This window comes from Coccinella septempunctata, chromosome 6 (assembly GCF_907165205.1).
Source record: "Coccinella septempunctata chromosome 6, icCocSept1.1, whole genome shotgun sequence".
NCBI classification, from domain to species: Eukaryota; Metazoa; Arthropoda; class Insecta; order Coleoptera; family Coccinellidae; genus Coccinella; species Coccinella septempunctata.
Window position 1 is genome coordinate 24,716,619 of NC_058194.1, and position 27,667 is coordinate 24,744,285.

General features: G+C 35.2%; 2 protein-coding genes across 2 annotated transcripts in view; one reads left to right on the forward strand and one right to left on the reverse strand.

The window, feature by feature from the left end:
• On the reverse strand, nt 1-27,064 carry LOC123315516 (U7 snRNA-associated Sm-like protein LSm11). Its single transcript, XM_044901237.1, has 4 exons — nt 26,678-27,064; nt 18,006-18,118; nt 535-673; nt 1-266 (listed from the first exon to the last, which is right to left on the reverse strand). Exons 1-4 carry the CDS (start codon nt 26,985-26,987, stop codon nt 97-99), a joined length of 732 nt encoding a protein of 243 aa, XP_044757172.1. The 5' UTR covers nt 26,988-27,064; the 3' UTR covers nt 1-96.
• LOC123315515 (ecdysone-induced protein 74EF) overlaps nt 1-27,667 on the forward strand; it is a 200,084-nt gene that overhangs the window by 4,219 nt on the left and 168,198 nt on the right. The gene's annotated exons all lie outside the window — the stretch shown is intronic.

Consider the following 27,667-nt stretch of genomic DNA (forward strand, 5'->3'; position numbering starts at 1 on the left):
TAAAATTCAAATATTTTATTAAGAGAAAATATTACATTAACATAAACACAATATTCTACAATAACATTAGACACATCGAGTATATTTAACAACATTTCATCTTTTAGCAGAATCAAGAAGACATATTGAAACTACATGCTCTCCTCTCATGATGAATTGGCTCACTTTCCTTGAACAAACTTCTTCTTTACTGGTTTCCTTCAATATTTTTACAGGGGGAGGTAACACAATACGTTGAGTCTGGTAGGACGTGTTTTCGTCTGCAACTAATATGAAAAAATGACAACCTCTCATTGCTTGATTATTCGAATAGTAGGTGCGCTGCTGTCTATAGCCATTGGTTCAAATTTTTCATAACCCCTTAGAACAGCGGCTTTTTTGAACGATTTTTTCATTTCACAAGTACAACAAGGAAAAAATTCAGTACAAAAACAATTTGGATATTATTTTCTTTTCGGTTAAAGTTCAAGAATTTAACGAGCAAATGAATTAAGCCATGTTTGAGAACACCCAATTGAACAGTAGTTAACTTACCAAGAGCCGATGTCTTTCTCCTCTTTCGTCTGGTCCATACTTCTGTAATATCTTTAAGGGCCAAATTCCAATGCTTGTCGAAAGCTGTAACATATCCTATGCAATACCCTCTTATGCTAGTAGCATTTCTCGTGAAAACCTACGAAAGAAACATAAAATTTTTAGGCTTTTTAGGCAAAAGATGAACATTTTTTTTTCGAGCATTACTGAGTATAGCTCGATTAAGTTCGTTAAAAAATTGAGTACCATCCATCAATGATTCTTCAAGCTTTTTGCCCCTATCAGCTTATTTACATATTTCGAGAGTTGAAAACTGAACTATAGAGGTGTACTAGTGAATTGAGTATTTCATTCATCTTTTCAAGAAATTTGTTCGTTTATTGTCAAATATTTCCTATCTTTTGACGCCCCTTACAACTCAGAATATGTAATAGCGAAGCGTGAGTTTATAGGCAAGAATGTGGAAAATCGCCTAGCGATAGTAATTATTTCTAGCATGCGGGGCTATGCACTCCACACATAATCTAAACCAAAAGGGTCAACGCACCAGTAGACATCGCAAATTTGTCCCGAGCCTAGCGTTTATGTCCAGAGCTTGGCTCTAGTCGGAGATAAGGAAACGAGAGGATAAAATCATTAGGGAAAAGTGATGTGAAACAAATTACTCGAACCTCCTATCATTTTTGTTTGGGTTCCCCTACTCGGATTGATCGAAGCAACATAAGAGTGATTTTTAATCTTAGGTTGATCGTGAAATATCGATCGGTGGATCAATAACGAATAATGGGCGTATGCACCGTTTCATTAAACGAGAATAATTCCTTAAATGTCTTTTTTTATAGAGATTCTCTGCTTACACGTTGTTCAAGAGACTGATATTCGTTGGCATATGGTCATTAATACACTGCGCAAAAAAATTAACGCACATTATGGAAATCCCAACTTTATTCTACAACTGAAGGTGTTCTCCATGATAATTATTTTTATCAGAATTATGCATGCATATGTTATCCACTTTCAACGGTTTTCTTCAATACAGATATTTTTTCCCAGCAGGAATAAAAAAAGATGATATTATCAGATTTTGAATGTATTGGCTCCATTCTAAAATCAGTTGTTCTCGATCAATTTTAGTGATCAATAGTTTTTCTTTCGTTTGATTTTCTACACTCGATCGCTATGCAACGCGAAACACGCAATTTGACCCAAGAGGAATGTGCCCAAGCGGTAGTTTTGCGAGAAGAAGGGTTGATATACACAAGAATTGCAGAAAGGTTTGGAGTTTCCCATACAAGTGTGTCCAGAATGTTGCAGCGATTCAGGGAGACAGGTATGAATGTCCGAAGACCAGGACAGGGTAGACCACGGGTATCAACTGCCATTCAAGAACGTTACTTGAGAGTTTCTTCGTTGAGACAACGGTTTGCAACCGCTCGCCTCCTTCAAATTCAACTTGAGCAAACTCATGAGGTGCAAATTAGCACTCAGACAATAAGAAATCGCCTGATTTAAGGCCTCGTGTCGCGGCAAGAGGCCCAGCTCTTACCCCAGCCCATCGAAGGGCGCGTTTGGATTTTGCGAGAGAGCATATCCATTGGGAAGAGGCCGATTGGGAAAGAGTTCTCTTCACATATGCCTCTACCATTGTGATTGACGTTCTCTTGTATACAGACGTCCACATGAAAGATATGCTCAGTGCAATTTCCTGAATACTACTGGTTTCGGAGGAAGATCGATTATGGTATGGGGTGGAATATCTTTGACTGCTCGCACAGACCCAGTGGTCGTTGATAATGGAGCTATGAATACTGATTAGCATATAAGGAACGTTCTTGAAGAGCATGTAGTGCCATTTGCCCCATACATTGGTGAAAATTTCATTTTTATGGACGATAATGCCAGACCCCATCGTGCGCGCATCGTTCAGGAGTACCTTAAAGAGGTTGAAGTCTCTCGAATGGAATGGCCAGCAAGAAGTCCAGATCTCAATCCGATTGAGCAGGTTCGGGACAACTTCAATAGAAGGCTGAGAAGTTCAGAAAATCATCCAGCTATTTTTAATGACTTAAGAATCCAACTCGGAGAAATCTGGGAAGGATTAGATCAGAACATTTTAAGATCACTCATTTTGAGTATGAACCGTCGTTGCCGAGTTGTAATTAAAGCAAGGGGTGGAAATACCAAGTATTAAATCACTTATCAGCATTTCAGTATTTTGAAAATTGTTCATTTCTCTTCTTTCACATAAGATTCGGTGAAATCCTGAATTTTTCTTCCATTTAATGTGTCTTGTTTCGTTCAAAACCTTCCCGAGAGAACATAAAAAATAAGTTATAAAGTCAATGTAGAGTTAACTTTAATTAAAATTGAGATTTTCAGAATGTGCGTTAATTTTTTTTTGCTCAGTGTAGTAGAAAATTTTAGAATTGTGGCGAATTTCTATCCAAAACCAAACGAATTTGCCTCAAACTAGCATTATACATTATTTCTTGTCGATACAATTCATTTATAATGTCCAATTTTTCATATACATATCTTGAACGTTAACTTGAGATCAGATTTTCAATTGAGTTCGATTTCAGCGATGAGATTCGCAATGAATGAGCAGCAGAACTACCTCGAACTATGTTCCTGGAAACCGATATTCCTGTTTCTAGGATGGCAGCATTGAATACTATTCTTGGATAAAGTCACTAGTTTCGAGTTTCACCAAGTGTAGGTCGTTGCACCCAAGCACAAAGCTTTTATGGCTATAACGCAAAGATTAAAACCTTTGCTTCTGCCGACTTAATTTCGTTTCGAACATTTAGGACTTTAGGATGAGAGAAAACACCAAGCATTGTTCACAATATGTTTGCTAGTTGATACACCGAAAAATTTATACGCTATGAAGTGTAATAAAATGAGGAATCTTTCTCAATCAAAGTCAATTACAAGTGATATTGAATAAAAGCTTCTCTAACAGATTATATTGGATAATATTTCTCCAGTGCTATTCGATATTTCATCTTATGTCCAGTATGAATACTAGTTAATTAGAGAAATTCTCATGTTTGAAAGTAATTTTGGCTTCATAGTTACCCATTCTATGAAATGGATCGTATTGTTACACTCTTTGCAAAGCTTTTTATCAGATAATTTTGTACAAAAACTGTGCTTGAACTTCCCGTTATTTCTCCATCAAGGAGAGGAAATTGAATAATTTCGAAGTAGAAGAACTCTTCTCTTGTAAGTTAGAATGTGAAGGGATTAAAAAAATTCATACCGATAAAAATTAAACTTATTGAAGCAATCAATCATCAGATATGCCGACTTTCTTCAATGTTCTGCTTTTGAAAAGTTATTCCGAAGTATTACATAGCTTTTACATAGACGAATTATTATAAGCAACTGGTTACCTATCCCAAAATTCCCCACATTTAGAGGTTAGATAAGAATAGTTTTTAGCAAAGTCATAAAATTCAAGAACGTCCAAAATAAAGGACAGAACAAACTTGTTTTCGATACAAAACAGCCCGAAGAGATTTTCAGGACCTAGAATTGGGTCAGCACAAGGTTGTACATGCAAAATAGATAGAAATATGACGCAATTTCAACTCGAGTCACGAGATTCATTCGTCAAAGTTTCGGAGTTTCAGGAGTTTGGTGGTCACTGACCATGTGTAAATGTGAATAGTTCATTAATTATACCTCGGAATCTGAACAAACAAAATGGCGAAAGCGAAGATTCATTTATATCCAAATATATTTTCAAATCCGCTTCAATGACAAACTGTTCAGAATTGTCAGGAGTATAAATAATAGTTTTTCGAAATAATTTTTTCAATAAAGCGTACATCGTGAAATTCGTTCCATATAAATTAATCTTGTAAATAAGTAAAGTAGAATCATACGATTCAATCCAACTAGTTGCAAGCAATATCAATATATATCTGTTTGTCGAATATCAGCAAGGAACCTAAGTTCTCTTGAATGAAGGAGCCAAGTATGTCAATGCCAGTTCTTCAAGAGACAAGGTTAGCAGTTCATCATATCATTATTCTGCGTAGACGCACAATTTACCAATCCTTTTCGACTTTAACCTTGATCTTTATGAGTGATTGCCACATCTTTAACACTGACAGCATGTAATCATCAACAACAGCTGAAGAAATTTAGAGAATAGGAAAAATAATACCAGGAATAATTTCTTTCAGATACTTACACATTCAATTTATTGTAAATAGAAGTACTAAGTAACACAAGAAATTGATAAATTAATTGAAATTATGCAGCTTGATTAATACAATTACGATCGATTTGTTTTGTAACTTCAGTCTGATTTATCATTATTGATTTGATCTGTTTTCACCTTTTTTACATTTGTATTGATTAATAGGTTGAGTTTTTGATTCGTCCCAATTTTTAGGGTAGATTCTTGAGATCAAAAAAATACTTTTTTATTTTACCATTTTTTTTTTAATAGGCTCGGTATAAAGAAAGAGCCAGCCTATTGAAAAACCATAAGCGATGTTATCGAATGAAATGAATTAGGGAGTATAGTTGTTTATTTAATGATGAATACAAGATATCACTCACTTGCAATTTTCCCATTATAGCCATTACGTACTATAAAAATACCAAAAATTCAAAGAACCCAACTCTTGAAACTAAGTTGGACGCTATCTAATGAATATTTGAACGTTTTTTGAAATAAAAGTATTCTTCATATTTTCTCGTATAATGCTCCGTTTTCGAGTGATTCGATGTTAAAAACTAAAAAAGATCTCTTAAATTCAGAAAAATGGGCACTAATGCTGAATGGAACTCTGATGTTCCAAAGATCCACAGATGTGTAGTGTCATAGATTTAGCTTGTTATTCTGAAGGGAATTTTGTTTCTCTAGTGGTGGCATAGCTCATATGAAAACTTAAAATGACTGTATATTATTATCTGTACAATGGGCCGCAAGTCCTCAGTTGAATCCTGTAAAAATGTAGAAGAATAAACATGCATAGGTGAGCTTCGGTCGCTGAACGCCAGATGTCGCATCGATTTTTATAGTACTTCGATGCCAACACTGACTTTCGATAAAAGGTCCTCTATTCATTCACTGGGCATCGTTGGGTGAATCATGCGGTAATGACGACCTAAAATAAGGGTGAAACGCTTCTCTGATTTGATATCAGAACGTTCTTGTTCGCCGAGAATGTAGAATTCTGCCAGTGCGATTTTTTTAAAATTTAGTTCCTTTACATAGTCTTTAGTCGTTGACTGTTTTCATATTTCTTATAGGTACTTTTACATTCAGAATGAGCAACGGTACAAAATGGCGAATGCGCAGACAAGTAGTTTCCCTTGGCTTCAGATTTATTCATGATTTTTTGGAACCCAACAAGTCGATGCAGTGTGCGTTTTCAAAACTGTTATTTTTCCTAACTCAATTGCTTTGGTTTGGACTTTTTAATGTGGACATTTCAAGAAAAACAACTCATCCAGAGTAAACGGAGTTGATATGACAATCAACACAAAATCAATGGTAATGACAATGAGTATCTATTTCTTCTTGAAAAATCCTCTCTCAGCTTGTTTTTTCGAATTAAATGTTTCTTGGAGCTATTGAATCAGCTCGGATCGTCGAAAAAAAGGAAAAAACATAAATAAATTGCTCCATTTAATGAATTTGATATAAATTGCGAATGCAATATCATCTTTTATGTAGAAAACAAAAATATAGTAGGGACCTCAATGTCAGAAAGCAAATTAACTCATTTGAATTCAAACGGAATATAGGAAACTATCTTACAGAGAAAATATTGATTATTTCCATCAAATGAGTGGATTTGAACGCATTCACTTTTCTGCATCAGTTCGGAGATGTATGCAAGAATCGAAACAGAACTCATAGTGAAATTTTTTCAATTCTACGAGGAAGCTGGTTCTGCTTTAAAATTCAAAAGAATAGATCTCTTCGGATGCTACCTAAAAATGTGAAACTTTTCTATAAATCACCATACGAATCCTGAATAAAACAACAGATGGTACGGGGATATCAATACTCTGGGTTTCATAAAAGCAACAGCTGACGTAAACTTTCACTCTATGAAAGTGAATGTGCTCGATGTAAGTAATCAATTTTCTCTCTTCTTGCGCTCGTATAAAAAGTAGCTTCGTTGTAACGATGCATTTATTAGATCGCCAACCATTCCGATTTTTCACTTTCATCCAGCGCAGTCGCTTCATTTTCACGGAAAAGTGAAATCCGGTAAATTGATATTACGCGGTAACAATCTCGTAATGATTATTATACCGTTATTCTGTAACTGATCTCGTCTACAGTAGACGTCTTGATTTCATACGAGCTTTTCCCTTGAAAAAGGAGATACACCATCTGGAGAAAAATTCCATTAATTGGAAATTATATTATGTGTATTGTAATTCATGATTTTTTGTGATGTCGATGAATTTTTCAGATGACTCCTTGAAGTTCTTGGACGATTCATCTAACCCACCTTTTCACCTCATTTAATCTTTAAAAAAATTTTCCCAAATAGAACATCCATTTCTTCAAATGCAGCTTTTCATTTTTCTTTCAAAGATGCAGTTTCAGTAGGGGTACACCACCTTGCTTGATTTTCACTGTTTCTGGTACTTGCAGACTAGATATTCGTAAACTCTTTTGCATACGTATGGTATCTTTTCTTGATCTCATGTTATACAAAAAAAAAAGCTGTACCAAAAAATATATACATCACATTACATATACTCAGGACAAAATCACCCTTTTGGTGAAATTCCTGTTTTTGATAGAATTCTATGCAAATATTGATCACAAAATTGTCCACTTTCAATGAATCTCCATCTCTATGATACCAATTTAAAATTTTCAGTTCAAAGAATTCAATTTTTTAGCTGAAACATCTACAGGGTGAGTCTGACTAGCACAAATATTCCAACAGTAGATTCTTGAGGTCAAAAGAAGCTCTTTTTTCCTTTACTACTATTCCAAAGCAAATCGGTTTGAAAGATGTTGAAAAAACAAAAAAATTTTATGTTTAGTTCTCCCAAACGGCTTTTTCGAATGGAATGAATTCAAGAACATAGTTATTCATTTATTTGATTAATCTTTTTCATGACAAAATATCACTTGCACCTTCCAGTTTCTTCAATGCCACTTTCTGGTAATAAACTAGAGCAAAAAATTTATGCAATTTAATTATTTTTTTCAAAAAAATGAATATTGTGTCGTATTCCCAGCAAAGAAGTGCCTGTAGAAAGTTTTCGTCGTTTTTAGATATTTTCGAAAATAAAAAAGTTAAGGCACATTTCCTAAATCCACAAAATGACAGAATTTGGTTATATTTTCCAGACAAATGAAGATATCGTGAAACGGTTTCCATTGATAACGAAAATCGAGCCCAGAACTGTTTCCATATCTAGTCTAGAAGTACCAGAAACAGCCAAAATCAAGCAATTTGGGATACCCTGACATATTCTTTAGATCAAGTTTCATTTACGACCCTGTATGTAATCCAAGAAGAGATGACAGGTTTTGAGGTCTGATTATGAAGAAAACCGTCGGCCTATACATAATTGGTTTTCTTCATAATCAGACCTCAAAACCAGTCATCTCTTCTTGGATTACATACAGGGTCGTAAATGAAACTTGATCTGAAGAATATGTCAGGGTATCCCAAATTGCTTGATTTTGGCTGTTTCTGGTACTTCTAGACTAGATATGGAAACAGTTCTGGGCTCGATTTTCGTTATCTCAAGAGTCATTTCAACTGAATTTTCTCATAAAACAAAATTTCTTCTTCATTCACCATAAATCATGATGATCATGATTCATGATCTCTAAAGAATATCCAAGAAGAGATGACAGGTTTTGAGGTCTGATTATGAAGAAAACCGTCGGCCTATACATAATTGGTTTTCTTCATAATCAGACCTCAAAACCTGTCATCTCTTCTTGGATATTCTTTAGAGATCATGAATCATGATCATCATGATTTATGGTGAATGAAGAAGAAATTTTGTTTTATGAGAAAATTCAGTTGAAATGACTCTTGAGTCGCACCCAGTATAATATATAAAAGAAGAATGTCAGTATCTATCTTCCACATATTTCTACAGGTTATATTACAGTAAGGAACACATATAGGAAACTAACGATTTGTCAAAATCAGCTAAGCGTTCGTTGCCGTGGGGCACACAAGCTTTTGACTCCATTGATTCGCATGCTGTTTTGGTCGAGTATTGTGTCTTGTGCATGTTTTTGGAAAAAATGTTAGACTAGAGTGATAAGACTATAACTTTCTCAGAAATGCCTCTTTATAGTGATAATAAAAAGCTTTGTGTGCCCCACGGTAACGAACAATTTGATGATTTTGACAAATCGTTTGAGTACCCTATAAAAAGCAATTTCCTACTCAAGCATAAACACTTACGAAGTGTTGCCATTAGAACAAAAATCGCTAATCACAAATTCAAACATCGATTGATAAATCATTTCTCTTTTTCTTTCGTTTCACATCTATCATTTTATCAGTTCCTGGAATGGAATAGATAAAAAGTATATGTGGAGTCGACAAAGAAGTCGTAGTATTCTTGAAAAAGGTAGAGAATATCCTATCTTCACCTTGGCGCACCTGATGACCGTCGTGTTAGTTAGGCGTGGTAACCTTGCTTCCGACCTCGGTAAAACCTCGCAGAATCAAGGCACATGAAAGTACGACAGCGCGAATTTGTGTTTTCATATTTATTATCAATTTTCCTTCAGAGACGGATTTATTTTGTATAATAAAACACCACTACTGCTCAAATAAGGCCAAGAAAGAAATTTCAATTTATGGTATCGACAGACTATGAATATCTGAAGAATAATATACAGGGTTTCCCACGCTGGGTGGCCTATTAGACGTTTACGGAGAACGGATCATTGAATTGTCCTGAAAAAATACTACAAATTTCATTATTTCAAATGGGACACCCTATTTATCAAAACTTTTTCGCTTTCCTATCCCCAAACCAAGCTTTCTCTACACGTAACTCAGTACCCTATTTTCAAAATGTCAGTTAAGCAAAATATGAAATGTAATCTCATGCCCATTTCATTGGATCCATGTTTTGGACAATTTTTTTCTTTTGGAAAGCCTTCATGCCTCAACATTGAAAATATTTCAGTCCGATATATCAGAAGCGTAAACCGTAGTACCCAAATTTTCGGAACAATCCTATGATCCATTCTTCGTAAACGTCTGAATAGGCCACCTTTTTCTGTGGCCCTTTTTCTTCAAGAGAATTTCAAGAATTTTAAGGATTTGCACTTAATGATTTAAGATTTCACTACAATGCTTTTCAGTTCTCCTAGTCTGATATCAGCCAGCTAGGTAAATTTGAGTTCGAAGATAGATATAGACCATAAACAGGTCTAGTTTTTTGCTCAAAATCGTTACTTTTACATGAGACCTTAGTTGTTCGAACTAAATTGAGCTATTAAAATTTATTTTTTCAAATGTATATGAATAAGGAAAAATATTTCTTGCAAAACATATTTTTGGGTTGATTTTTCTGACATGGAGTCACCACTTAATTTCTTCGCAATTATATTATTATTTATTTATACTCTGTATACAGCAGACACTTGACGAATTAAACTATAATGTGATATTTCAAATTTGTTGAGTTTCTTCTATATTATGTCCCTATTTTCATTACCAATTGAGCAGTGCAAACCTGTATGAAAAAAATTTGAGCTTATCAAAGAATGAAAAAGAAATATTACAATACTCAAAAATAAAACTAATAAGAACTGAAATAAGACAATCTAGCTGTGAAATCTAAAACAAGGGATAATTTCCAATCAATATTATACCTGCTGATATAATAAAACCATCGTCAATATATCAAATCATAACATTTTATATCTTTCAGTTGGTAATCACTGTTGAGGTGAAAATAATTCTAGAAACTGAAAAAAATTCAAAAACAAATGTTTTTTCATGTCTTGCATTATGCGGTCATAATTTATACGCAAATACGATTCTGTCTCTGGTATTATCTAGCTAGACGATGACTCGGGTATAATACAGGTATTATGTGGGCATAGAGCGATAATCATATCGGCTTATTCTTGCAGCAGGTTTACCTCGAGACGTCAAGAGAACTGGAATGTCAAACAGAAGGTCCCAAATTTGAAGGTTAAAAAAATAAACCGGTCGACAAAACAATATTTTCACTGGGTGGAACATATCCAAATGAACATTTAGAAGGGATGGGTGAAGAATTGCGAATAGTAGAAGTTTCATCCGGGTATGGGTTCCCACAGGAGTTTTGAGAAACTTAAATAGGCCAAAAACATTTGAAAAAAGAGATTTTGCAGTTTAAATTAAAGATTCAGAGACAGTTTTTTTGTTGAATATGCTCGGTCAGCTTAATTGCTTGATTTCAATCGGACTGTAGATTCACAAGATTCGTTTGAAAATCTACTATCGCATTTATTAGCCCTTGGCTCCCTTAACAGGTTTTTCCCAGTTGTAGATACTTTTTATTGATGTCTTCATGAGAGAAAATATCAATGGAGATTTTCATATTTTAAACTTTTCGAAATATTGTAATTTTATCAATTTGAAAACTTTATCGAGTCTCGACACTTTTGGATGAAAACACATCAGTGTTGAATGCAAGGACCTTTTTTTGGAATCTTGTCTCAGATCGCAAATTATGAAAATTCCAACATTTCTTGAAAATACTCAAAAAGTCCAAGGCAAGAATCATTCCGGTTTTGTGATCTAAATATCACTTCCAAGAACTCATAAGGATAAACTCAACAAAAATAGGAAGGACATCTCTATGAGAAAGAATGTGTAGGTTCGGTGTATACATTTGAATATATCAGACAATATTTGTCAATTCATCAAAAAGACTCTCACTTCCTGGCATTAATGTGCTAATTTTCCTCATAGATAACCGGCAATTTAAAAAATTTATTTATCATAATCAGTAAACATTGCTGTTATGGAGGGTGAAGGAATAGATATACCGATAAATCTAAGGCGTGAATTCGATTTATTTTCGAAAATAAAGTCAATGACAACACGATTATAATTCGGACTATTCTAATTAAATCAAAAATGATGGAATCTCGTTTAATCAGATTAGTTCATCACCACATGGAAAAAATGTTGAAAATCAATTAACATTTTATTAGATTTGGGCCGAAGAAAAATGTCAAGGTAACGATACTAATTATCGATCATAAAAATTATGCTAGGTGTGTAACGAGCGTTCAAAAAAATTCGTCGTCTAGTAGGCTATGGGATTATGAAAGTTGATGTTTTGCGCCTAAATGTAGAGCTTTTATTTTGTAGAATCACATCATTCGCCAAGCGAAATTATGAAACGTATCAATAACATCAAACTCGACAAGTACAGAACCTGTCAAAAAAAATACCACACTTCAAGCACACCGATATAGGCTTTTGGCTCTGGATGCACGTCCACACGTCCATTAATTTTCAGTAGAGTTGGTTTTTTCTCAAATTTTGATCAATTATTAACCTAACCCTAACCTAACCTAACCTATCCCTAAGGCACGTTTATGCAAAAAACTGTTGTGATAAATTCATTAATACTGTCTGTTACATTTTTCGTATCACTTGGTATATAACCAATGAAAATTTTATTATATGCTCGAGAAATCGCACACGTTAACTGAAATGATGAAAGACTTCGCAACAAGAAGTTCAATAATGTATTCAGAAAATTCTTCGGAGAGGAAGGTCACCAAGAGGGAATTTTCGAGGTTTCATGTGACTCACAATGTCAAAGTCAAGATACCTTTAAAAGCAGTAGTGAAAGTCTGTTGAAAGTGGTTTCACATAAATATTCAAAGTTACACGAAGATATTAGCATTGTCGAATTCCTGAATTGTGCGAAAGTTTTCTCGAAAATGTTTTTTATATCTATAAGAACCAAATTCAATAGATTTCACAGGCAACAGAAGAATTCTCTACATCATCAGTGACGCACATTCTTATAAAAAATCTTGTCAAATTTCTGACACTGTTCTTTGCATTTAGCTCGATTATTTTCATCAGTAACCCCTTTTAGTAGCAGAAAAACCAGTCACAGCGAAGTCCTCGATCTGTAAACCAGAATTGTCTCTGTTTGAAAAGTTTTTCCTACTGAAATAATTCATTTTAAGTCCAGAACAGTTTCGAGTTGAAACAAGATCCTCAAAATGGTCATGTCTGTTCAGTTTTTCCTCCACACTTCATTATAAAACTTTGATTCCATATCTCCTCTCATACTGGCTGACTTTGCTCTGCGTAATTCGCCAATAAAACCCAACCCAAACAAAAACGTAAAGGATAACACTACATGAAATTATTAATGTATATCTATCTTTAACAGATGTCATTAAATCGTGGATCTTTTATCCGTTCGTGGAGCATCAAAACGTGACGAATATGTTCTATATTTACACATCCATGTCACAGCGAAAATGGGGCAGCTCTATTATGACTAGATTAATTAATACATTATGCAAATTTCGCCTGCAGTATCAGGAAGAGAGAAGTAGCGTCAAGGTTAGGTGTTTCGCAGTTCCACTGACGAATTCCACAGTTGCGATAAGTGCCGAAGAAAGTCTTGGCCCACATTCACCTGAACCAGACATGAATTCAACCCAGACCATTGTCAAAAACCATCAATTATCTCATACGACCCACATGTTGGATAATTTCGTCAAGGACCAATCTATACTCATGTTTAATTCATGGGTAGATAAACAGGTATGGGGGGGTAAGCGTAAATATCACCCAAATTACCTGAGCAATATCTATCCCATCACTATGATAAAACCGCTGAATTTCTTCATCATCTGGAGCATTCGTATCAATGCATCTGCTCGGATAGGTGTGTACCATGCGAATGAATTCTCTGTATGGTTATAATTACATCAGATTCAGCTTTGTTGGAAATTTACAACTTTCTGACCTTCAAACACTTTTTTTTCATCTAGAATAGCTCTTTGCCGTATTTTCCTATAAAATTTTCAAGTTTTCAAAGTACATAAAACTAAATCAGGTGAATTTCCTCTTAGAAATGAAATGGTTTCTTTCATTTCAGTTAGCCAAGACTTACTGAATAATGTCATATAAATTCTCCCAAAAATCAGATGAACACAAAATCCTTCATATTGATGAAAAATATAGTAGCCAATTTTGCTATTTGACAATGAACTTTTCTTCTTTCTTGGGCCTCAGTAAAAGAAACTCCACCATTACTCCTCAAGATAAAAATAAATTGATTTCTTCTCAACATTTCAAACTCTGTCCTGCTTTCTAATCTCTTTTCACTATATTCCTGAATTGCACTGAAGTGTATTTAAAAAATATATAATTTTTCATTGCAAACTTATACCTATCTCATTCCCATCAAATTCAAATGTTCTGCCTAAAAAAAGAACTGGAATTTTGATTGGGTTCTAACATACCGCAATATTCAAGTTTCTTAGTTTCGAAATATTCTTCAACAAAAGCACGAATAAGCAAACGGATAAGCATACGAACTATTGAAAAAACGAACAAAAGGGTGAACAACTAAATCTACAAACAAATGGACAAGGAACCATATTGACAAAAAAATCAAACGGGCCAAATAACAAAGGGACAAAAACCAGACTGAAAAAAACCAAATGGGCAAATAAAATGGACAAAAAAATGAACGGACAATCATGCAAAAGACAATCACCCAAATGGCAATGAAACGAGTAGACATCATACAAAGGAACAAATAAACAGATGAACAGATAAACAAACCAACAAACAAATTGACAAACAAATAAACGGAACGAATAACTTACAAACACAAGCAAATGGAAGAATGTACAAGAGTTTCATGAATTTTTTATGTGTTAGATACTCTCCACAACATACCCCTTGATGTTGCAGGTTCAGCTCAATGTACAGAGACGTTGAAATTTCACAATAGTATGGAATAGATTCGAAGACGCGATCCGAAACATTTTGAAATTTATTCAACAGTTCAACATATCCTACAAGCTGGCCTATTCGAGATTTCATTTCCTTGTTGTTGTGGCCTTCAAGGCTACATACTCGTATCTTATTGTGGGCCATTAGGACAAGGTCGTCGATACAGTGAACTAACATAGGATGAATCAGTGGATATTCATTCGCTAAGGAAGAACGTTTTGAATTCTTGATTAATTTCATTCGAAAATCTATTCGATTCTCTTATCGGTTTAATGAGAGGTTTGCGAAAAAATTAGACCTGATTTGTGCACATACTCAGCAAAAATAATGATAGTTGAAACGAAAGTGGATTTGACTATTATTGAATATGTGGTTGTTATCACTAATTACCAAATTAAAACGAAATTACGCTACTTAACAACCATCAAACAGAAAATGAATCTAATGCCGCTATCCTCAAATAATGTTTCAATTTACTGATAATTTATTTCAATGTTGAGATATCAAGATGCACTTTTGATTCAAGAAAATATTCGTTTTTATCCAGAGACAAAAATTGTTTTCTCAAGCTATAACTCGAACGTTTGGACATGTTTTATTGAATATTTCGGGATAAAAAATTTTGAAAAAATATATGAGCGAAACTTTTTTCGTACGCACAAATTCTGATTGATTTCGATACCTTACAACTTTAGAACAAGGTTATTTCCATTTGTGTCTTTTGAGCAATCTCTACCTACAGAAGAAAAACATATTTTCTACTTTTTCGTATACGCTTTTGAAACAAGTATATTACCTATGAATACTATGAGTGCCAAGATTGAATAAATCAATTTCCATTCAGTATTAATTCATTCAATCTTTGAGTAAAATAGAACATGAATAATATATGATCGACTACAATTCATTGAGAAAAAAAAGGAAATTATCATAATTACATAGATATTATGTATACGCCCGTTTTTATGTTTATATTACAGGGTTTTTTTTTAACGCTTGAAACATCACAAATATCTAGCCATCCAGTAGACGAGCAATGATATCCAATCAAAACAGATCGGGAATCAGCAAGTCGTGATATAGTGATTAAAGCAGAATATAAGTTTTTTCACGCATTTTTTCAAAGCGATCTCTGGAACACCTACGCCGAGAGTAATTAATGAAAATAAAGTGTATCCGACCTTAATTCAATGTTGAATCGGCAGGTTTTCATTGGTCGTAATTTAGAAAGGTTAATTCAATACGTGTTCAATGAATACAAAACAAAATGTTGAATGTTAACAGCGAAGTAAACGGATCGAATTTGGCCATGGCGTTGACCATGATACCCAGTCGGCCAAGATAGTAGTAACCGAGACCGAAACACTTCTTTTCGACACCTATTGGCGTGCTATCGCACGCAACTTACCAGCAAGAAATTCCACTAACCTTTTGCCATCGTTTTCCTTGTTGAGCAACATTGGTAATGATATACAGAGGCCATCAGTGATGACTGCTGATACCAGTTGCCATTGACGGCTCTTTAATTGGTCATAGAAAATCATTGTCTGCACTCGAAGTTTTTTGAGCGATGACGTTCTCTTATTTGTGCGTTTTCCAGGAAACTGTCATAGTTTTTCTTATCCTTTACAATTATTTTTTTTTTGTCAGTGAACTAGACAACTCTAGTGGTCTAGTTACTTTTTTCAATTGTTTGGCGAAAGTAAGCATCAGTATATAGTTTTCCTGACTTATTTTTTCGAAACATCCACTATACAAAGATTTTCAACCCGATTAATACCTGGCAATTACAGTATTAAATTGATGAATGTCAGCAAGTGGTCAGAGTTTTCTTTTAAATATTTTCTTGTTCTATATTGAAAATAGTGAATTTAAGTAATATGTGAAAAATGTAAAACATGTAAAATTTAGCACATGGAAAGTACTACAATATCTAGAATTCAACAATAACAATACAAAGTTGAAATTTTAAAGGGAAAATGAATAGAAAAGTAAAGAAATGACGTTTTGTACTGGCCAAAAGTTAAGCAATTTCGTTTTCTCTAGAAAACTTGGAGTAACACAGAATAGACATAAATTTGCAAAACAAGCAAAATGTGAAATGACAACTAAACAAGGTGACCAAAAAGAAGTTGAAGAAGAAAAAAAGTATCATCCTTTCCAATATGATATCACAAAAAAATTCTCGTTTTTGACCTACATTTCAAAGAAAAAGGATATCAATTATTCTTTGCTTGATATTTAAACACCTTAAACCTCACAAGGATAAATATTACCCTTTCCTCTTCAAATTTCAATAGTTGAAGTGACCTGATATGATGAAATCAAAACATCCAATTTCCCTTCGAGGATAATAAATATTCCTATTCATATTCAACAGAAATTCACTGAATAAAAAAAACAATTTGTATATTAACATATCCGGTTCCGCAGATTTCTGATTTAACTAGCCGCTGAATGTACTGGAATAAGGAAGTATTTGATTGGATTACTTATTTGGTCACATTCAATTAGTCAGATACAGATAAAGGTGAATTAATCTGAGAATTATTCAAATTTCAAGACCACTGATATCCTATTCATTTCAGTAAGTACTCAGTTTTTAACAGAATTGATAATGGATAGGTACTCGTTTATCCTTGAATCGATCAAACGCAAAGAAACCATTCGGAAATTTCATTCTCATTCTATTTTTTCGCTTCACTTCAAAATTTTCAACAAATTACATAAGAATTTAACGTTGAAGATGCGTTATTCAATAGAATGACAGCGAATTGATTTGAGCTTATATACTGTAAAAAATATGTAAAGAAGGATAACCAGAGAATAATTTTAACAAATAAAATGCACAGTAGTGATAAGAGCCGAAAGTCCGAAAAAGTGCCTACGTATATTCTTTCCTTTTCTGGTTTAGAAGTTCTTCTAAAGAATCAAAAGTATAGCTAGGTACTTCTTGACTCGCAACTTGATACGATATTCGATTATTTATATACAAATTGGTTACACATGTTGTGTTTAAAATTTTTGTCTCTCAGCTTCTTTTGGTCCAACTTGTTTCTTCTCCGTTCACAAGTTATTGTTTATTATTTCTTTCTAATTTTGAATCATTCATTTTAGAGTGCAGGAACATTTATATAAATCGAAAGGTGGGCATTCTATAAAATAGTTTTTTTAAATTGAAACCGACGTAGTATTCCCACTAAGGTCGTCAAAGCATCAGAAATAATATGTAACAAACGAAATGCATTCGCTCTTAATTTCACATGAAGTTATGCAATGCCTGGAGCCAAGAATCTTCCTCCTGGTTTATTGCATGATCTTATCTTCCTCTGAACAAATATTTAATTTATAGGCACATAGATCACTTCAGTTGATAACAAAGTCGCAAATGTATCAGCTAATTCTAATACAACTAAATAGTGATTTCGAATGCCTCCAAAAAAAAATACGATAAAAAAGATTTCTTTGAAATGAAAGCTGAAGAACGCCTACCTTTATCCTCAAGTTCTCATCTACACATCGTTTGAGCAACTGCAGGGGTCCAGTCATCTTTTCCATCCTGGTGAAAATGTTACCTCTCACTTTACGAACAGATTGTACCGGCACTGTAAAAAAACACATGCATTTTATGTTATATTCCATAATTTTCCACAAGCAGAGCTTGAAATTCAAAGAATTAGTCATCACAGAAAACTAATAAAACTCTCATAAAATTAACAAAAAATAGGAGAAAATTTTCATCATTGCTCTAGACATAATGAGATGATTTTTAGATTTTTCGTATTTTTGGAATAGAATGGCAGAGCTCAACTAAAAAAACACCCCTTCGAATATACAGAATATCCCAGAATATTTGTTCAATGATTCACCACCGTATTTTAAGAGAAATATTGGCGCAATTTTGTTTTTCGAAAAATATTTCCTGATGAAGATACAGCCCTTCAGAAGTAAGACTTTTAAGTTGGATTTATTTATTTTCTCTGGAATTATTGCAGCTGAAATCATGAAATTTCGTGTGGTTCATTTTACTTAGGAGCTGCTCTGTGGCTCCATATTGTCTATAGGTAATTCTAGTATGATTTTCTATGCAACACCCTCAGAAAACTTTCGTATTTCGCCTGAAGATTGGAAGATAGGAATTATGGAAGAGGAACAAGGAAGAATCGACTGGAAAACTGAAGCAAAAAAAGTCTCCTATCAGCTTATCTGTCCCTGTTGTCCAAGGCAATGTCTTCTCAATTCTGTCCAACGACCAGCATGACATTGACCTTCTTGCTTCGATAAGTACGCCTTGTTACCGCAGCGTAGTACGTGTACAAGAAATTGTTCGTGAAATTGTCTTGATATAACGGATCATTCTTGCATTATATCATAAATTATGTAAAGCAATGCATTAGGTGCTTCAGCTGCGAACTCTGTGAGATTTTATCGGTCCACTGTGGTCTTGCGGGGGTAAAAGAGCTTAAATGAATGAGTAGGTGTTCGAGAATGCTAATCATCTATCAAAGAACAGGAGTAAGAAATTATGGAATGATCTGGTATTATGCAAATTCAGGCACGTCGTCGTTACATTATTCGCGTCAAAGCGTCTCTTGGCAACTATGTAAAAGCATCATTAGGCTGGCTACGCATATGGGCACTATCAGATCAAATCAATCTATAATTGGTGGTGACGTACTAAGTAGATACAAATAAACACCTTCTGGAATGTATTTATACCCTACGTCTTCAACTCAATTCTTTCCTCTGGGACTTGGACTCGAAACTTTTGAGGTCATCACAGATCTCACTCCTCTACCTCTGGCGATTGATAGGGTAGACCATGGGGCCATCCTCAGAATAAAGAAGATATAGGTAATGAAATAATTGAAAGTCAGAGAGCCTGGATTTCTCTGAGCAAGTATATCTCATCAGCAAGCCTACCTAGTGATGTTGTGATTAAAAAAGAATGCATTGAGAAAGAAAAGGAATACACTTCTCACAATTTCGAAGTTAATAGCATTAAATGACACTCAGACCGATATACTAAATATGTGACAAAGTGATCCTGATAGTCAAGCTGCTATCACAAGCACTGAACTCCTATATCAAAGACTCAAAGCTGATATGGGAGTGCCAAGCAAACTCAATGAAATAGGCATGAACAACAAGGTATTTTTAGTCTTCTTTAGTCTGGAATCAATTAAATGGTACTCAGTCCGATATACCAAATATATGACAAAGTGATCCTGATAGTCAAGCTACTATCACAAGCACTGAACTCCTATATCAACGACTCAAAGCTGATATGGGAGTGCCAAGCAAACTCAATGAAATAGGCATGAACAACAAGGTATTTTTAGTCTTCTTTAGTCTGGAATCAATTAAATGGTACTCAGTCCGATATACCAAATATGTGACAAAGTGATCCTGATAGTCAAGCTGAACTCCTATATCAACGACTGAAAGCAGATATGGGAGTGCCAAGCAAACTCAATGAAATAGGCATGAACAACAAGGTATCTTTAGTCCTCTTTAGTCTGGAATCAAAGGAAACAAAAAGGCTAACACACTCACCAGTAAGGGAGCACAAATGGCACTCACTTCCCCCGCACCTTTTTGTGTTATAAGAAAATGTAGCTATACTAGAGACTTTCGGGAGAAGGAATAAACCAAAAGAGAAACACTGTGGAAGCATCTTCCAGAGAGTTCCTTCGATATTTTGAAACTGTAAGAGCCTCCTCCTAGGACATTGTCGCCTTAAGAAGCATATGAGGAAATTGGGCGTACCAAAAACTGACGAGTGTGGATTCTGTGAGAGAAAGAAGGAAAGTTCTGTTCACCTGGTTACAGAATGCCTCGCCATTGCAAGCCAGTGGGAAGAATGTCTTGGACCATAAAATTATACTAGTAATGAGGACTTATCGTCTTTGAAGCCTTCACAGATATTGGAGTTCATTGGAACTCAGGAGCTGGATGGCCAGTTGTAGATGGCGCAGTTATAAGAACACCTCTGATGAGAGGCACAATAGACCTTGAGGTCCCAGTGGCCCCCTTACCATGTATAACTGAGGGGGGGTCAGGATAAACACCTGAAAAAGACACCTCAAAGAACAGATAAGAGCTTATCTGTGGGCAAAAATAGACCGATGATTCCTTTCGAAATTCAAACCAACTTCAATTAATCGCTGGAAGCTAATTGTTAGAAATTGTTCAGAGTGAGCAGCTAGATTAAAAGATTTTAGGAATAAAAGCCATGTAAAAACATATGGTTAGTCAGAGCAAAAATTTAAGTCACATTGTGTCTACATTAATCTTTAACGCCCATTATCTACATCTCCAGTTACTCTTGGTTTCCAGCGTTTGTTTTCCTGATTGGAGTAATGCAGAGTAATCGGTAGAAATAAGATATGGATTGATCTTGTTATCAACTGTGTCACGTCATTGAATTCATTGGATAAAACTTGCATCTCCAGCTGCATTTGTGCATCGAGATCCTTGAAGTGCTGGAATATTACGACCACAAATATGAGCGATTATTGCCAAAGAAAATCGAATTGACCTCGCTCTAATCAGTAATTGCTCCACGCTCAAAGTTTCCTCCCAAAATAAACCGAGGAACGCGCAAACAATCCATAAATCTCGGTGGTCGCAAACGGATTATCGCCGATTTAGGAAGGAACCAAAGTTCAAATCGATCTTTGACAAGTGAACCACCTCCGCAAGTGTCAAGTCAATAACGGAGGCGATACGGGAGTAAACTTTTGCTTCACATCAGGCCGGCTCGGAGCCTGGGAGCAGAGTAATTCCTGCGTTACAGAGACCGCCGCCGAGCGGGTGCATTGGCCCCAAGTGGCAGACTTGGCACTAGCCGAGGCCGTTCATCCTCTCCGGCCTTCTTGCGATTGTGTTTCGTTACATAACTCTCTATTTATACGCTTAGGCCAAAATCTGAATGAACTTCTCCCATGTGCATCGAGCGGAGGCGCACTTGGTCGCTCTTAATATACAGCTGGATGAAAGAAGTGTTTTCGACTGTTGATGACTTTGTCCGAAAGGCAATCCATGTTAGTTAAGGACCCTATCTTCCAATAAAGCCTTGCGTTGAAAAAATTGGCGTTAAGTAGGCTATGGATGAGATTCTTCATTTCATAGAGTTAATCAGCTTGTATTTATAAGGAGACCTCAGATAAATTTGCTGTCAAGTAGGCTATGATATTTTTGAAGGTTGATACTCTATACATTTTGTGGTGATCCTTCAAATTCGTTCTACATTTTGGATTTCGCCCAAATCTGATTAGTTTTTTCTTCAAATCTATTTATACAATTCGTCACTTTGAAAAGGCACCACTCTTAAAATCTCAGCAAAAAGTGTTAACCCAATTTCAGAGGGAGACATTCTATACAGTTGGTTCCAATCAATTCTAAAATTCAAATTCCAAATCTAGAATGGGACGGCGGGGTTCTGTGACATCTCGTTTCAAAAGTGCTTCATATTATGTAGAGTCATTCGGGGTAACTGAGCGCTGTGGGTAAGTGTGCGCAGTGCGTTTATCTCGACTATGCAATGTATGAAAGAGGGGTTCATTTGGGTGAAGCAAGGGCGCAGAATCGCCATATTAGTTTTTCATATGAGTGTGATGTGCGACGTTTCTTTAACTTTTTATTTGCAATCAATCAAATTCACTAGTTTTCTTGTTAATTATTAGCATCTCTGCACATTCTGCCAGGTCCAAGTTCCGAGTCCCTCAGTATTAAACAATATTTTATTCTATCATGGGCATATTAATCTAAATATATAATAAAAAATTTTAGGTTCCTTAGCTGCTCAACTCTATAAGAACGTCAATTCAAATTTTGGCTTACTGGGGAAAGTGTGCGCGGGTAAGTGTGCGCATAGATTCATTATACAGGCATTATTTCAGTGAGGAATAAATTATGACATTGTTGATTTTCTTGGTTGAGACTCGATCAATATTGTCCTATTTGTTCGGAAAAATATGAAGAGCCACCAACAGGGGAATGTATCAAGTGTTGTGTTCACCAGGAATTGTGGCACGAACAATAATGCAGTACTTATAAAAAGGCGCTTCTGTATTGAGAATAAACAGCATTTCTTTAATATTGTAACATTTTGATGACATTATTTTGTAATTTGTTTCGATTGTGTGGTTCACTAAGCACCGCGTTCACTTACCCCGTGAGGGTGCGCACACTTACCCGTAATACGGGGCATGTGAACGCACTCCGACTTTCTTTATTAAATTCTTTTTTGCGGAGAGAAAACGTTTTTGTTTGTTTGCTTTTTGATGTTTTCTTATAGATTAGAAAATTCTCTATCTTATGAATATGTTTTAATTTTCCTAACTTCAACATTTGAAACAGGGTATGGCTTGAAAGGCAAAAGTGCGCACAGTTGCCCCGAATGTCTCTATAGTTTTATATGAGTCAGTGTTTTTTAAAACCCGTAAAAAAAATTGAAAACTGTCAACTCGTCATCGCCTTCCAAAAGCTGTATCTTGGAAGGGCGGTCGATTTCGAAAAAAGTGTATAGGAACTACGCCTGCTTATTTTCATCGAGGAACCATCTCTCTAAGTCCTTTGCATTTATTTACAGACACCACGTATAAAACGGAAAAGCGCGAAGTAATCTTCTCACAGATTTTCCTTTCGATCGCGTCATTAACACCAAGCAAATTGGATGATGCAGTTGGAAAGTGAAATTACAGTGATAGTGTGCAGATAGAGCAACTTCTAATAGAGTCCTATGCGCGAGATAGAAACTGCAACAATTCGCATGAGGTTCAACGAACCTGGCCGCCTAGCAGTGAGAACGTTCGCTAGAGATTGTTTCAGTTGATGAGATGTTTTGAAAACAAACGCGATCATCTGTTAGTTTTCGACACGGTCGTGGCTTGATCACGTGCGATCGTATGCAGGTGCGTTTTTTTTGTCGCACCTATTGGGGTATTGCTCCTTAAAAGCCTTGTGGGTGTTCATAATAAAAGCAGAAGGGTACGATGCTGAAGCTATGCTCACTGCATATAAAGTCGTCAAGCCAATGACTCCTTATTAATGTTTACACTCCAATACAAGTTTCATCTGCAACCATAGAAATGCTACCATAAAGTCAACCGTGATAATTTCAACAAAATTATACGAAATGATTTTTTAGTAAGCCACTGTCCCTTCTCTAAAAATCTAGGAGCATTTGGAACACGTCTTCAACAGTTTCTTAGTAGAACCACTGGAGAAGAGGGGTCAGGAGTAAACGGCTCACGAGCAAATGGCTAAGGAACCTTTATTTACGAATCAACATCAACAAACTTTCTAGGAGATTCGCAGAAATAATTGTAGCCTTCTCATCATATTTTTAAAAGACTGCATTGATTTGGCTCTCAATCAGGAGCAAATGGCTTATGAGCACATTGAGTTCTAACACTTTCATTAATCCCACTAACCATTAGGGGAGACCTGACCAAGGAATGGATTTCTATAGCGCCCTCATAGTTACTTAGCTGCTATTCATGTTATCTCTTGCTCAAATTTATTGGAGGTGTGACATCAGCCGAAGCTGTTCATTCATATCTATTCATTACAGTTCACATTTTTATACAGGTCCAATGTCTCGAAATGTTAAATGATCCCTCAGAGATATTTCTATAATTTTTCTCTATCTTCCTCTCTCTATCAATTCATATCTATTTCTTTTCACTCTTATTCTCTCAAATAACACTTAAGAGAATCTCGAAATAGCAGAGAATATACATTCTGAGCATCCTACACATTTTCTTGGAGCAATTACAATGGGAAGGTATCACCCTGCATCTGCTTTATCTTTTTTGGATTAGGGCTGTTAGTTCTTTTTGATGGTTATTTTTTATATATTTTATCCTATATTCTATTTCTGTTTTCAGGACTTCAAAATGTGCTCGAATGCCTCTCGATGATCATCCACGTTGTAGAAAAATATATTGGTTCATACAATACTTTTAATGCATTTTCATGTTTTCGATTCGGTTTCCATAAATTTTTTAATTGAAGAGAGGTGCAAACTCTTTTTATCACCATCAGCAAACTCGGGGATTCTTTGCCCTTCTTATTTGAATAATATATTGCAGAATAAACAAACATCGAATTAAGAAGTTTTCACAAATCTTGCATCATTTTTGCAATATATCATGTAATAAGAACTAATACGAGTATAATGATTTTTTTCAACCTATCATCATATTAACACCAACGAACTACTTCTTCGGATGAATTTTGAACCTCTTGGGCTCGAATTTATTCAAAACTCATATTATCTTAACTTGAGAAGACAAGAGATGCTTCGGCTTCAATTCCAATATAAGCTTCCTCGTCCTCTAGAATATAAATAGCCATTCAAAAAGAACTCTTTTGCATCTGCCTTTAGAATTTTCGTCAGACTTGCCATATATTTTACTTTCTAGAAAAAAGCTTCGTTATTATACATCATGGACGGTGACAAATAGAAAATCTACAAGATACTTACCTTTCAAGCAGAACCTGAAAATGTTTATTTTTTATAAATAATAATACTTAGTGTGTGTTCATTGCCATAATCAAGTTCATATCCAATTTCATTTCATTGCAGCATAGCTTTCCAACACTTTCTTCAGATATTCTTGGCGTCATTGGAGTTCATAAGAATTATAATTTTCTACCGAACATGCTACTCTATACACAAAAATATAATCTGAGTCTACTTCCATAGAAAAGTTTTATTAATTGTTTTATTCGGCTATTTCCAACATTTTGAATTATTTTCTCCATTCAGGCGGGCATTCGCCAGCCGTTTTCTCGTTCACACTGAAAAACTTTTAGTAGTTCGTGAAAAGTGAATATCATCGTTCATTTTTCGGAAAAAGAATCTGTGGTAAAGCTTTTAACAAAGGATGTCGAGAAAAATAATGAGTTATTTCTAATCTGCATACCGATTTTCGGCTTGCTTATAGTAATTAACAACTACTTAAACCCCATGGAATAATATTAATTATGATCAATTCAGAGCTCGATTAAGATTAAGAATCGTATAATTAGAATTAACAAGCTCAATTAGATGTTTAAATCTCGGTATTATGAGTTTTTGACAAGGGGCTCCATGCAAATATGGATTTTATGGATTCAATGACTTGTTGACTATAAACTTTTCCTGAGAAGTAATTAATGAACCTGTTTCTCATTCGGAATCAACATATCCATCAGTTAAATGAAATACACTAGAAATATGAAATGAGGATTATGGCGAAGTCCCCCATCAGTTCCACAACAATGAGCATAGAAGATCGAATCATCGTATATACTTATAACGATTGTTATTGCATTCGAAGGAATCATCAATCAAATCCACGATCATTCCAATCGGTAACTTGTATCATTCAAGGGTGATTTATGTTTGTTCAAGATATGAAACCAAGAAACCTTCGACATGGCAATGATGCAGGTGTATATTCGATTTACAGCGGTGGGAAAAACTTCAACGCTCCAAGAGATGAAGTTATGACTCTTCCAAGCATGATGTGCGAATCAAATTGTTAGGGTTGATCGTTGACGTGTCGGATCAGTAATGAATCTCTATTAGTTTCGCATAAAGAGGATTAGATAATGACACAAGTCAAATCCAACCGCCTCTTGAATTGGCTATCAAACTTGACTGACCTACAACAAAATCAATTTTGACCATGGGAGTAGACAGGTAAGGGCCTAGGTTGGTATGCCCTCCCACAGATGTCTCGATTCCGTCTCCAGCCTACAGTGACTCTATCAAACACAGTGGCGACAATTGGAAATTTAGCAAGAATATGGCGGCTTAGAAGCACAGACTTCAATGCTATGATCTCTAATTCGGAATGCGGATTGGCTCACGTCACGTCACGTGACCAAATCCGCCATATTCTTGCTAAAACAATGAAAAACGAGACCACAATTGTCGCCACTGTACTCCAGCCCAGACACTGAGATCAATAAAATTTGCGAGCAAGCAAGGATAAAACTACATTGAGCTGCCCAGGCCCCCTACCCCAAGAAAAAACCCTGACTACGCCAATGGTATTGACTTATGCGTATAGGCATAGAAAGAATCAAAAAATATTTTGATTTCAATTTCGAATATCAATCACAAGAGTGAATTTCAATTCATAGAAACCCTCAATCATACTCACTTTGATGAGGAAGAAACCTTCTCTCGGAAGTTTGAACATTGTCGGGACCTTTTGAACTTCCCGCTTTGACGTTCTTCTTCTGCGCCGGCTCAGGATCATTTTTCTTTTGTTGTGCTCTTTGGTAAGCACTCAAATTATCGTAACATTTCACACTATACACAGGCACTTGATTTTTCTCTTTGGACAGAGCATACAAAGGATCGAACTTTTCGCTGAAGAAATCCAGGCGGGGATCATAATTCTCGTCTTGTTTTGAATCCTCATCTTCACTTTCACGATGCTGTTTCTCTTCATTTTCATCTTTAGACATTTCGAGAAATCTAACCTAACTTCGTAGAAAGAGTTATTTACGTCGTTGGGTCAGTGCAGCACGTGGTTTAGCGGGAATGTGTTTCATTGGACGATGTTCGACTGTTTCAATATGCAGCCTGCGCCATCGTACGGTAGCTTCGGTAACTATCCAGCGTTACTTTGTCGTTTGTGGCCTCTAGTTGCCAAATTACTCCATAGAGGTAGACACTGGAAGAAGAAATTGATAGTTTGGAATGCATATACATATATCAAGAATCAATATCACTCAACCGCCAAAAACATTGTTTTTATTATAGTTATGTTCAATTCCACCAAAACTATTCAATTTTTATTTTACTCACTCTATGAGATTACTATTTTTCAATTCTCTACCGATTTGACTTTACGAAATAATCATCCCCTATACCACAACTGTTTTATTTGTTTCCCTTATCGCATTCTGCGTGAGACCGCAATTTATTTAACAAGTTTTCCCCAGATTTGACTTCGGTCAAATCTGGGTCGAGAAAAAAAAACAGTTTGCTGAAAAATAGGGGGAAATAAATAAAACAGCATTGCAATTTCTTCATCACACCTATAAAGGTTGTCCCGAAATTAATGCAACAAAATTTGATAACAGATTCTCGAGTAAAAAAAGGATACCAATATTTTAGATTTTCGCCAGAATGACCTTCGAAT